The sequence below is a fragment of the Gavialis gangeticus genome, unplaced genomic scaffold (assembly GCF_001723915.1).
Source record: "Gavialis gangeticus isolate Ggan-Ray unplaced genomic scaffold, GavGan_comp1, whole genome shotgun sequence".
Lineage (NCBI taxonomy): Eukaryota > Metazoa > Chordata > Crocodylia > Gavialidae > Gavialis > Gavialis gangeticus.
The window spans coordinates 16,814,196-16,826,880 of NW_017729002.1; the positions used below are offsets into that span (position 1 = coordinate 16,814,196).

The 12,685-nt window shown below is 46.7% G+C and overlaps 1 protein-coding gene across 1 annotated transcript in view; it reads right to left on the bottom strand.

Moving 5' to 3' along the window:
- Positions 1-12,685, bottom strand: part of SLX4 (SLX4 structure-specific endonuclease subunit) — a 47,813-nt gene that overhangs the window by 6,420 nt on the left and 28,708 nt on the right. Inside the window, exons 9-12 of the mRNA XM_019507548.1 lie at positions 9,564-9,652; positions 7,385-7,531; positions 4,105-4,274; positions 133-2,633 (exon numbers count right to left, since the gene is read on the bottom strand). Coding sequence (XP_019363093.1) covers positions 133-2,633; positions 4,105-4,274; positions 7,385-7,531; positions 9,564-9,652 — 2,907 coding nt within the window. The remainder of the gene's footprint in view (positions 1-132; positions 2,634-4,104; positions 4,275-7,384; positions 7,532-9,563; positions 9,653-12,685) is intronic.

Sequence of the window (12,685 nt, forward strand, 5' to 3'; positions counted from 1 at the left end):
GCACCCACCATGTCCTAAGTAATATTCTTAGATCTTGGATGAAAGAGCAATGCAAGTGTAAAGAAATGTAAAATTATTAACCAAATAAGAAACAGCCTACAGAGGTACTAAGGGATTAATGCAAGCACTTACGAGGAGTCTTTAGTAGCTCTGTGTTCTGGGCAACAGCTGCAGCTGACAGCCTCTGTGTGAGAGGAATTACCTCTGGGAGATCATCTTCATCTCCATTCCAACTGTCCCAGACTTTGGAATCCAAAAAGCTTAACCTATTACCCATTGAAGGCAGTATCTCAACAGGACTCTTTTTGTCACAGGACAAAAGTTTGTGCGTGTCAAAAGGACTCCCTCTAAGAGGGGTACTACCTCTGACTTCCAGGGGTCTTGCTGGGGTTTTCCACTGTTCCTCTTTAGGGTCACTTTTACTGTTATTTGAACAATCAGACTTCTCAGGCTCTTTGCTGGTCTCTCTGATTGGTGACAGATATTCAACGTCCCAGAAGGCATCATCAACTGGGACTGGGGGATCATCACCCAGCAAGACATTGCTACTTGGTGATAATGGAGTTGCATCTTTTTCTTCCTCACTGTCCTCTACCTCAACCACACTAAAGTCTGTTTTATTTGCCAAAGACTGCTTATAGCATGGAGGCACTTGTCTGGCTGAAGAAGAGCTTTCTGAAGACTTTTCTTTTACACTAGCACAATTGGGGGAGAGTGGACTTGTAGGCACAGGAGAAATGGGCAGAAAGTCTTTTGAACACTGACCCAACTGGCTGCCAGAAGAGTTCCTTTTGCTGACTGTGTTGTCCTGATGGAAAGGTTTTTGTGACAAAATCACTGGCAACCCACCTGAAGTTGGTTCAGGACTGTTTATGATGGTCCTTGAAGGCTTATGGCTATTATTATCTACCACTAAAACTTCAGTCTTGTGCGTGGATTCCTGACAATTCAAATTTCTCATGCTTGAAACTTGGGTCTGTGTTGAGTAGTTTCTGCTTTTGCTTAAAAAAGGCGTGCCTGGCACCAGCCATGATGCATCCATGCTAGAATTCTCCTCACAACTGTACTCTTTCCCACAGCTCAGATTCAGATTCAGTTTGCTGTCAACAGAGGTACCTGCCCAGCTGTTAACATGCATCTCTGGCAACACCTCTGCAGCAGCATTACTATGCACTTCATTCTGAATTCCAAGTGAGACTTGAGACAGCCTCTGATGTACGTCCTTGTCAACAACTGATACAGGTTCAGATTTTGGCACCTTGGGATCTTGCTCTACTTTTTTACAGATATAATCCAATTTCCTAGAAATTTCTGTTTCCCTCAAGGAAGATCCAGAATCTGATTCCTCTTTTGCTTGTTTTAATTCAATTTCTTCATCGGAATCTGACAAAACAATAATATCAGGTTCTTTGTTCATGTGAGATGTGGCATCCTGAGTTTTGAGAATCTGTGATGAGGATGGTGAGAGAGATTTTTTCTTGTTTAGGTGAATGCACGGAGATCTGTCTGGAAAAACTCTTCTCTTTATGTTCTCATGTCTTGAAACAAAACCCTGCTCACTGGCTTTGTAGAAGGGCACATCATCAAGTGAGAGATCTCTTATTGGTGTTGATATAGGATGAATGCCTGTATATACTCTGGATAATGTCTGATTTAATTTTGCAGACAAAGGGGATGAACCAATAGCAGGAAAAAGAGGTGTGCATAGCTTAATAAGAGGACTGTGACAGAAATTGCTCTTGCCTGACTCAAGGCTTTTCTGTGACTGATGGCAAACTGGCGAGTTATTAATTTCAACACACTTCTCACTGTTGGTCTCTCCAGGGTCTTTGATATTTTCATTCAATGAGGCAGGATCACAATAGTCACCCTGGGTTGCAGAAAATATGTGCTCATAACTTACATCAAGAGCTACAACACTGTGTTGATGACCAGGGAACAGCTTTTCCCAGGGATCTTCCTCCTTTTCATCTTGCGAAGCCTGATATGATCTGGAAACTCTGGGTGTTCTAGTGGTCTGTCTTTCACCAGAGAATGCACCGCAGGACATGGCATTATCACTGCACTTATAAGACTCATCCTGGCAGTGCACTGTAGTGATCTGTGTAACATTTATGCCCTCACACCTATCTGGGCCTTGGATTTTCTTTTCTTGTGTACGTAAATCACATCTAGATCTTCCCAGATTAATATTTCCTTTCCATTCTTTAATCTTGCTACATGCTGAGAGAGATTCAAATACCTTCCTCTTTTTGTCATCCACCTGTTGATTCATGTCTTGGGCCTTCTCTGATTCACTGTAGAATGCACAGAGAAGAGCATTTTTCTCCTGTGGCTTGTCTTGAGCCATTTTTCGCTGTGTAGCAGCAAACTCATAGATTTCCTCAAGTTCCTGTTCATCCACTTTCTCATGGTCTTCCTCCTCTTCTCCTTCTGGTTTCAGCAAAGCTATTTCTTCCTCATCTTCATCTATCCACATTGACTTCAAGAGCTCCTTGAAGTTCTCAGCTCTATTCTCACAATCCTCATCATCCCCCACAGAGAAAAGCTCCTCTCCTGAATCCACCTCGGATGGTTCTTGGTTCTCTCCAGGGCTGCTTCTGCATACAGCAATCAGTTCACTCACACCAAACCTGTAATGATACAATGAAAAGATTATTGTTTTCTCTCCTTTGATGTTGCTTCACTATTTGGATGTAATATGAGTGCCTCATGTAGATTTCCTCATCAGAGTCATGTGCATGCCTTTCATGACAGGCATCTGTTCAAATCTAATCTGTCAGTCAGATTTCCCCTCTTCTAGTAGGATGCACATACGAAAGCACCAGCCCAACAACTCAACTCTCACACTGACTCTAAAGACCTTTACCTGACTAGAATTAAAATTCCCCAAAACAGACCAGAAGGCAAATAATGGCCCTTCCAAGAGGCAGGATCCTATTTATGCTTTTCCTGACTCAGCCTCTACCTTAGACTACTTCAGCTGAGAAGGTACTGGTGTCTGCAACAGAAGCCAGCAGACTCAGCACAGACAATCCCATAGCAGAGAATGTCTAATGCTATTAAGGGTATGAATTTACCACGCTGTTATAAAAGGGGACTTGGATCACAGTAAAGATAAGGCCTCAATTTAGAGACTGGATTAGAAACAATTGCTTAAGGAATCACATTTAGAAGACATACGTCTTTCTCTACATCCCGTTCCTGACGTTATTTTACAATTATATATTAGTTTTTGAAAAAAGATTCTTTCCCAGTGCAATGAACAAACCATAAATTATAAAGGGAAACTTGCTGACTAGCTGACAATACAGAGAAAAGTATTGTGAAATGCACAGAACATAAAAAGTATATTTTTCTCTCATCTCCTTGAGTGTCAGTCACATTAAGGTTCATCTATAACACTAGCAGGTTAAAACTTTTGGAGAGAAGTGAGATTTTTAATTTGACAGATTCTGCTTCATTTGTCCTTATTTTTAAAGGTTTGCAGCTGGAGAGTCACAAAATGATGGTAAGACTAATACTGTAAGTCAGTATTATACACACGATTTTCTTTCCCACAGCAAATCTTGCTAGAATTAATGGGACTACTTAGTGAAGTGCTTTGAGCACTCAGATGAAAAACATACTACTTTCCAGTATTATATTATCATGATCAGCCATTGTGGGAGGTCCCAGGACCAAATGCTACTACAAACACTATAAGCAGAACAGAATGGCTTGTTTCCCCTACAGGTGCAATGACTTGTGCCAACAGTGGTAAAACTTGAGCCTAGCAGCAGGTAATACTAAGCAGGTATGTCTTGGCAGAGACAAACAGTGAGAAGATGAGAGTTGTGATGCGTCTGTTACCACATTCATAAGAAAAACATGCAGATGAGTAAGAAGTTCATTGAATCCATTCAAACCAGAAAAAGAAGATTCAAGTGTCCTCAGAATAACAACAAAGCACTAATACCCATTGAACATTTAAGTCAAAAAGATTTCACTTAAACAAATGCAACCTGAGGAAGGTCATAATTGCAGAAACGTGCTGCAAATACAAGAATTTGGACTCCAAATAAATCTAAGGTGGGATCAGTGATTAGAAAGCAATATACAAACCTGGCTGCAAGAATCCTCACATCAGAGAGCACATGGGGACGGATATTAGAATCAGCAGAATAGAGGTACTGTAGAAATGCATACGTTGCCTCTGCTGTGACTTCACTCAGTAGCACTCGACGGATCTGCAAATTTCCATCTTCTTCCACTAAAAGACCTTCATTGTGAGCCTGAAAATGGAAGGATATGAAACATAAAGCAAGGTCATCTGTTGGCAAGAGATGGGCACAGGAGACTCGGAACCAGATTTTCCTGATCAAATCAGACCTGTCATCCACTGAAGTGGCCAGTACTAGATGCTTCACAAGGATAGCAAGATGATCATATATGCAATGCCTTAAAGCAGGGTGGCAGGAGTGTTCTTCCTGTCCTCTGCAGTCACCTTACACCCTGTAGCATAGCTGCACAACATTTGATTCCGTCCTCCATATAACTACCACACACTGCTAAGACTTATAAGCATTTTCCAATTCCTTTTTTAAACCAACTGCCTCCTGGAACAGTGATTTCACACGGTGACTGAAAGAAGAACACCATGTGAAGAAGAGTGCCTTTGAGTTGTTTTTAGTTTAGTTTTTAGTTTACCTGTTCTTGGTTGCACTGACTGACCACTCATACTCCTTTTATGGGACAACAGAAAGGAGGATCTGTTCAACTACTTCTATATCTTTGGTAACCTGAATAATACGTGTGAGGATCCACCTGCCTTTGTCAAGATGCTTCTTCAATTACAACACTCTCCCATGCTCTTTGCACCCATTGCACCTACTGCATTCCCTGAGATTCTCTTAGGGAAGTGCATGTCACACAAATGAAAAACACAGGGGCTCAGTTCTTCCCATTAACTCCCAAAGGCTCAAGGTCTCTGACAATGGGAGACTTGGTCCTAACACCATCCCCTTGGCCAATAAATAAATTATACGGAAAACAATGCCCTGCAGAACAGAACCTAAGGGAAAATAACCACATGGAGGGAATTAAACATATAACATAGGGACCTAATCCAGCAACTCCTACTATATATACAAGCAGTTCTTACCCATGCAAACAGCTGGTGGGACTACCCAAGTAAGAAAGGGTTGCAGAACTGGGGTACAGGTAAGTAATAAAAGGAAGTTCACTTAGTTCAGAATGCACAGGGTTAACCCTTGTCTCTAGTTTCATAAAAGTGTCATGTCACAGGATGCATCTACACCACATCCCTGGTGCTGCCAGGGGTCCTCCCTCTGAAGCATGCCCAACTATCTACTCATACATACCAAACTGGAAAATGCAGTAGTAAAGCCACTCTGGGAACAACCCCCTTACACAGGAGTGGGCAATTATTTGGGTCCACAGGCCACACAGGGAGTTTTGGTGAGCTCTTGCAAGCTTGGTCAGCACCCCCCGCCTCCAACCTGGGACAGCAACAGCTCACCAAAACTCTTAAGTAGCTCTGCTCTGCACTTGGCCAGGCAGCTTGAATGGAGTCACCGGTAGGGACGGTGCAGCATCCAGGACCAGGAGGGACAGAGAGAGCCAGGGTTGGGATTGCAGGGCACTGAGCACAGGGCTGGGGACTGTGGCAGAGCCGGGATCCACTGCCTACATGCCCCTGCAATGGGCACCAGTCCTGTGGGCAGGGGCACGCAGGGAGTAGATTGCAACTCTTTCCTAGTCCCGACCCCATGCTGTCACTGCTTAGCAGTACTGAGGTCTGGAGACTGGCCAGCATCTGTGCAGCCATGTAGAGTGTGCAGCCAGGTGGACAGGATGGGGCTACAGGTAGGCAGGGAGCTGAGTCTGGGTTCAGGCTCTTGTGGCAGTGACAGCGCAGGGTCAGGGCCTGGGGCAGAGGTGCGATTTGCTATCCACATGCCCCTGCCTGTGGAACCCGTGCCCGTTGCAGGGCTGTGTGGGCAACAGATCATGGCTCTGCCCCAGCCCCGGCCCCACACTGTCACTGCCCCATGATCCCTCCCAGTCTCGCCTGCTCATCCCACTTCTGAACACAGCTCTCCACCCACTTGCAGCCCCATCCCATCCACCCAGCCACTCGCCCTGCCCATGTGGGTCCCACTCCCAGTTGTAGGTTCAGAGTGGATGAGCTGGGGATCCTGGGCAGTGGAGCTGGGTCTGGCAGCAGCAGCCAGAAGGAGCTCCTGCTGCTGGGGCTGCTAGGAAGTGAGTCTGGGTGCCATGTCACCCCAACCCTGCTGTGTGCCCAGGGGTAGCAGGACTGGCCACGTGTGCCAGGGCCAAAGCTGCTCCCTGCACCTGGGCTGGGAGGGACCAAGGGACTCACCATAGGCCAGATAACATAACTTGGAGGCCAAATCTGGTCTGTGGGCCATATTTTGCTCACCCCTGGGTCATATTTTTCCTGTCTCAAGTACATCAAAGGCAGAGAGCTCAAGAGCAACTCAGAGTAGTTTCAACACCACATTTCTGAGTCTGGCATGTGTGAACAGGGGCAGCTGGGTAGGACACGCCAAAGTTGTGCAGACACATGTACACAGGCCTTCTTGAGATAACAGTATTCAAGTAAGCCAAGCCATGTTGAAAAGCTGCTCTAAGGGCTGCCAAGCAGCACCAAGTATAGATTAGGGTCAGTACCCATTGTCATGTTAGTGGGAGTGCTACTGGGATCATGCTGAGAATTGTCTGACACCAGACCCTACTGGGGAGCATGTGGAGCACTGCAGCTGCCTTGGCAAGCTCAGCCTTGCTATCTCAACAGTGAATGAAGGTGTGGGAAGCATTATATTGGTTTGACCCTACTCATGAAGTTTATGCAAGAATGTAGCTAAGAACTTTCAGCTGCTTGGTCCCTGGACTTTAAGTTCCCTCACTGTAGGAGAAAGACAAGGTGGGCTCACCTGACTGACACAATAGTCTGTGTTGGGTGACTATGAAAAACCAGAGACCAAACAGGTAGTTAGAACTTCCTGTGTTAACTGCTGGCAGGCTTCATTCTCCCCCTTCCACCTCCCACATACTGCCACACTCAAAAAGACACCAGCATTCTTGCCTCCTGGACCCATCTAGCAAGGAGACCAAAAGTCATGGCTGGGCCACAGATGCATGTTAGAGGGCCCTTTATCAACCTCTGCTGATTCTGGAGCAGCGCTGACTGTTGAGACTGGAGCTGGTTTGGCTATTTATCTCATCCTAGCTATGAGGAAAGCACCTTCCGGTCAAAAGTCCAGAGGAGGCAACCCTGTCAGAAGGCAGAGAAAGGTAACACTGCAAACAAGCATCACATTTAAATACAAAAGCATACACATTCACCTATACTTACCATTTCCACTGCCTGTGGGCACCGTGCATATAGCACAAACATGTGGGCATAAAGAACTTCCCCAGAGTCGACCTGGAACTGGATGTCACTTAGATGGGGGTTATTGACCATTCCACTGAAATCAAAAGCCAGTGACTGGAGCAAGGGCTAGAACAAAGAAGGAAAGGAGAGAATACTGGTGACACTGTAGGTCATTTCTCTGACAAGTGCAGAGGGAATAACCCAATTTGTCAGTGTTCCTGTCTTCTGGACCAAAGTTTGAAGGGAGTTAGCTTGTCCCCTGAAGCAAATCTTACTCTGGGTTAAATTTCACTTTCAAGCCAGCAATGATGAATTTGAGAGGCAACTAGCAACAAGCTTCTGCACTTCAGAGTTACTACGGTGCAGCTGGAGTCACTTGTCTATCTGTTACTTCAACTGCTCTGGCATTAGGTGGACATGAGACAGAAAGACAAATAGCTGTTTTTAGACAGCCTTCAGTCTACATAGCTTCAACCTTGTCAGGGCAGATGAGTACAGTCTGACTGCAATGTGGGCAAACCTAACAGCAATGGTTGGTGACCCCCTTCTGTGTCAACAGAAGCATCAATTTGTTGTTTGGATTTGGGGTCCCAGGAGGTGTACAATCTATCTGGATCCTGTATTCAGGATGTCACAGAAAAACTGCAAAAGCTCATCCATGCCTCAGATTCTATGCTTCCCTGCTTGTCCATGTAGGCAACAATAATACCACCAGAATGATACTGAGCAGATCAGAGAAGATTACAAGGAGGACTAAAAAGTTTTGAGCACAAGCAGTATTTTCATTAATCCTCGCAGAAGAAGGTGGTCCAGGCAAGGACCATCACATCATGGAAATAAATGTATGGCTGAAAATGCACTGTCAACATGAAGGCTTTAGGATTCTTTGACAATGGGCAGATGTTCTGGGGAGGAGTACTGCTATCAAGAGACAGGACCCATCTGATCAGAACTGTGAAGAGCATCTTTGGTCACTGTCTGGCCAACCTAGTAAGGAAAGCTTTAAACTAAGCTTCTTGGGGGATGGTGAACGAACCTTCCAGCAACAGAGGAAAAAAATCCAAAGGAAAGAGGAGTGGAAGAAGCAGCTAAAATCAGGGAAGGGCAAGAGAGCCACAGGACAGCAAGAGGGAAATGAGTATTTCAAAATGCAAAATACAGATGATCTATGTACACAAATGTGAGAAGTATTAGGAACAAACAAGATGAGTTGTTACTGCACAGTCATTTAATACTTGCTTAAGCTGTTGTTACTGCGCAGTCCCATCACCACACGGTTATTTTTAGTTACGCAGCAGAATTGCTGTCACAGTTCATGCCCAGCAATAAATACAATGTTGTTGTAGCAACAAGCTAGGGCATAGTAGCTTGTTGTTATGGTAATGTAGCTTCTTGTATAGATGTGCCCAGTCATTCATAAGAAAATACCATTACTATGAGCTGTAATGGGACCCTTTGTTTGCAGTCTTAGCTGGAGGAAACTGGAAGATCAGCTACCTTCACATGGCCAATGGGTATGCTGCCAGGTCAGAACTGTGGCAAACTGATAGGGCAACATGAGGGAAACTTACTTTGCTGCCTGCAATTAGGGGTGCACCGATATATTGGTTAGCTATCAGATTGCCACAAATAAAAGGAGAGATTATGTTATCACCCTGTGGGAGTGCAGGGGAGAGTAGGCAGCAGGTCTCAAAGGACATTCTGACCCTTCCAGCTATCTTCGTTGTGTTGGGTTTCCCAGAAGGTTAAGGATGCTGTGGAATGACTATGCTGAGCCCTCACAAAATGATACTCTCCCATAAATCTCCCAGCATTTCATCTCATCTGTAAGCTTCTGTACCAGATAGCATGTGTTTGGTGTAAATCAGTCTGTCCAGGCAGAAATCCATTTACTTATCATTTGTCTAGCTTGGCCCAGTACATACAAGAAAGAACACACCATTTCTGCCCTGAAATACTTGGAGCCCAAGTGCACTGTGTACATGAACTGGTTCTTTCCACAGATCGTCTCTATCTGCCTACTGTTATTTTAAATCTGTTCCTATACAGCACCACTATCCTTTTACCAACATGGAAGGAAAGCATTTGGTGTCAGACTCACATATTTCTGCCAACCATAAATATATATATGGAGAACTAAACAAGGATTTGTCCTTACTCTGTCATGGCTGCTTCTCTGGCACCTCTTTCCTGTGTATGGAGGGACAAAGCCACTGAGTGGAATATCTGTGGGCGCTGATTCTTTCCCTTATGGAAGAAAACACAAATCACAAATCAAACACAACTCCTGTGTGAGACAGACTACAAAGTAAACATTCCCACTAGTACCTCTGCAGTACAGACAACCCAACCAGTGTTTTCTAGCTAGGCAGGCTAGAACTAGTCCTGGCACTTCAGCCTTCCTCTCCATTCTTAACAAGGAATTTCTGTGTTAGGCTGTGACATATTGCTGATTTTTCCCTGGAATTTACCAAGATCAAGATTTCAAACAGACCAAGTTCTCTGGTAGTTCAGAGTGCACAGAATATAATGGGCAGAAGAAATCTTAGTCTACATAAACTGGTACACAGTTGGATTTGCAGCTGGAATGTGGCTTTCCTCACACAGGGTCCATGCACGCAATTACATCAGTCACTAGAGAAGCTGAGTCCCCTCTGAAAGTCTAGCAGTAGTATAACATGCTCAACAATACGAAGCAGCAGTTTGGATGAGAAAATGAAAAGTACTACCCATACATAAATCACAGATACAACACAATTTCTGCCTGAGTAGAAAATTCTTTAGGAAGCTGTTTAAGGAATACTAAAAATACCATATTTACATAAATCCAAGACAACTTTGGATTTAATATAACCCCCCAACAATTAGTTCTGACACATGGAAAATTATAAATTTGTTAGTTTTCCATGTATAAAATCAAATTATTGGAAGGTCATCTTAAATTCTGCCCCACCTATGGGGGAGGAGGGGGGAGAAGGGAGACCAAGCAGCCTGACCTTTGCACCTTGCTCCCCTGCAAGTATGCCCTGCTGTGCCTGGACCCCTGCTGCCTGTTCCCTGTCCCCCCTGCCACTGGTCCTCTTTTTCTCCACCTCTGCTGTCTGCCTCCCCAGCCAACCTGTGCTGCCGCCCAATCAGAAGTGCAGATCAAGGGATGGGGCAGCACATACTGCTCATTGGCCAAGGCATTGGGAAACAGTGCAGCTCAGAGAAAGGGGTAGCAGTGTGTAGTGCCACCCCATCTCAACACATGCTGCTGCCAAATCCCAGCTGCGCACTCCTACCAGATCAGCAGGGATCTGGGTTTTCTGTTTCCCATGGAAAAATGTGGATTTTCCCCTTTAAAGGAGAAAAACACAGGAAACCGTGGGTTTCCCCTTGCAGGCCAGCAACCTTCCAGCCTGCAAAAGGGGTTGCAACTGGAGGCAGGGGGCACCATATCCATGCGTACACACACATGGCTGGCATACAACCAGGCAGGGTGGTGAGAGCAGCCCCAGCAGCTGGACACAGGTAATTCTATGGGAGAGTGGGGTTGGAGAGCCAGGGATTGAGGACCATCTGGGGGGCTATGGGCATGTGTGTGCGAGTGTAGCAGAGGTGTGTTGAGCAGATGTGTGTGGAGGGGTTGTGGGGTGGATGTTTGCCGGTGCTTGGGGAAAGTGTCTGGGCACAGGGGCTGCAGCAGGGCAGGGGAGGTCTGAGGCAGTGTTCAGTACCGCCAATAAGCCCAGCTCCACACTATTGCCAGCAGGGCTTGCCCAGAGGCACCTGCCCCTCCAGTGGGGGAAGGGGGGGTGGGAGGGGTCCATTAGGGGTGGCAGTGAGTTGCATGGCCAGGTTGATGGGGTGGGGAAAGTGCCCATACTTTCAGGTGCAGGGTGGCTAGATGCTGCTTGGGGGAGGGAGCGGGGGGGCAGGGAATGGGGCAGCCAGGTGCCACAGGCGTCCCCTCCTCCTTCCTCCAGCCAACACTGGGGCTGGACAAGCTCCGTCACTGCCCCCAGAAGCCACAGTCACCTCTCTGGCCCAGGAAGGACAGAGACTGTCTGGAGCCCCTCACCCTCATTCTGCTGCCTGCGGCATGGCCTGAGCCAGAGCTGTGCTCCACTTCATGCTGCTGCTATGAAGTGTGGTATGTGATGCCTCAGCTGCTGCTTGTGCTTCCGCATGAGATGCGCTGCATGCACCTCATGCTGGTGGCTGCCCCCACCATGTCACCACAGATCACCATCCTGTAAGTCCGCACAGGGCCAGGCGGAGCAGGACGGGGAGCAGCTTCCAGCAGGGCTGGGGGAGGGCAGGAGTCTGCAGGTCAGGAGTGAAGGGCCCCCTCTGGTAGTGCTAGGAGGGTGGGAGGCTGTGTGTTTGGGAGTGAGGGGCACTGGCAGGGATGGGGGACTGCAGGTAGGGAGTGAGGAGCACTGACATGGGCAGAGGGGGCAGGGGAATGTGGGTTGGGAGTAAGTGGCATTGGCAGAGCCAGGGGACAGTGGGTCAGGAGCATGGCTGGAGGGGGCACCAGAATATGGCTTGGGAGTGAGGGGCGTCAGCAGAGCCAAGGGGCTGAGGGTTGGGAGTGAAGAGCATTGGTGGCAACAGGGGACTGTGGGTTGGATGCAAGGGGCAATATCTTCGGCAGGAATAGGGCACCAGCATATCATGGTTGATCAGTGCCACGAAGTGGTGGGTGGGACAGCCACAGCTGGATTTTCATGTTGGTGAGTGAAGAGGCCAGGGGATCTCTGATTTTCCATGATAAAAAAATCAAAATCAAATGCCAAAATATATAGGTATTTAGAATTTATTTTATTATAACGATCGAGGCACTGGTAAGCTTCTTTTAAATTGTAAATATAGGAACAAAACATGGTGTTCACCTGATACCTATATATAGTGGTGTTTCGTGTTAATCACGGAAAAACACAGATTTTGGGATTTTCAATTGGAGAATTTTGGATTTTTAAACAGAGAAAACCAGGGTGGAAGCAGCAGCATGAGTCAGGGGATCAGGAAGTAGGGCAGGTCAGAGGATGGGTAACAGCATGTCCTGCTGTCCCATTCCCCAGTGCTGCTACCCCATCCCCTGAACTGCACTGCTCCCTGATCCCCCACCCAATCAGTAGTGCATTCTGCTGTCCGATTCCCATGCATGCTGCTGCCCCATCCCCAGCCTGATTCCCAACCCACCTTGCTGCCCATCCCCTACCTGATCCCCGACCTGCGCTGCTGCCTAACCCTCCCCAATCCCTGACCCACACTGGTGCCCATCCCCCCACA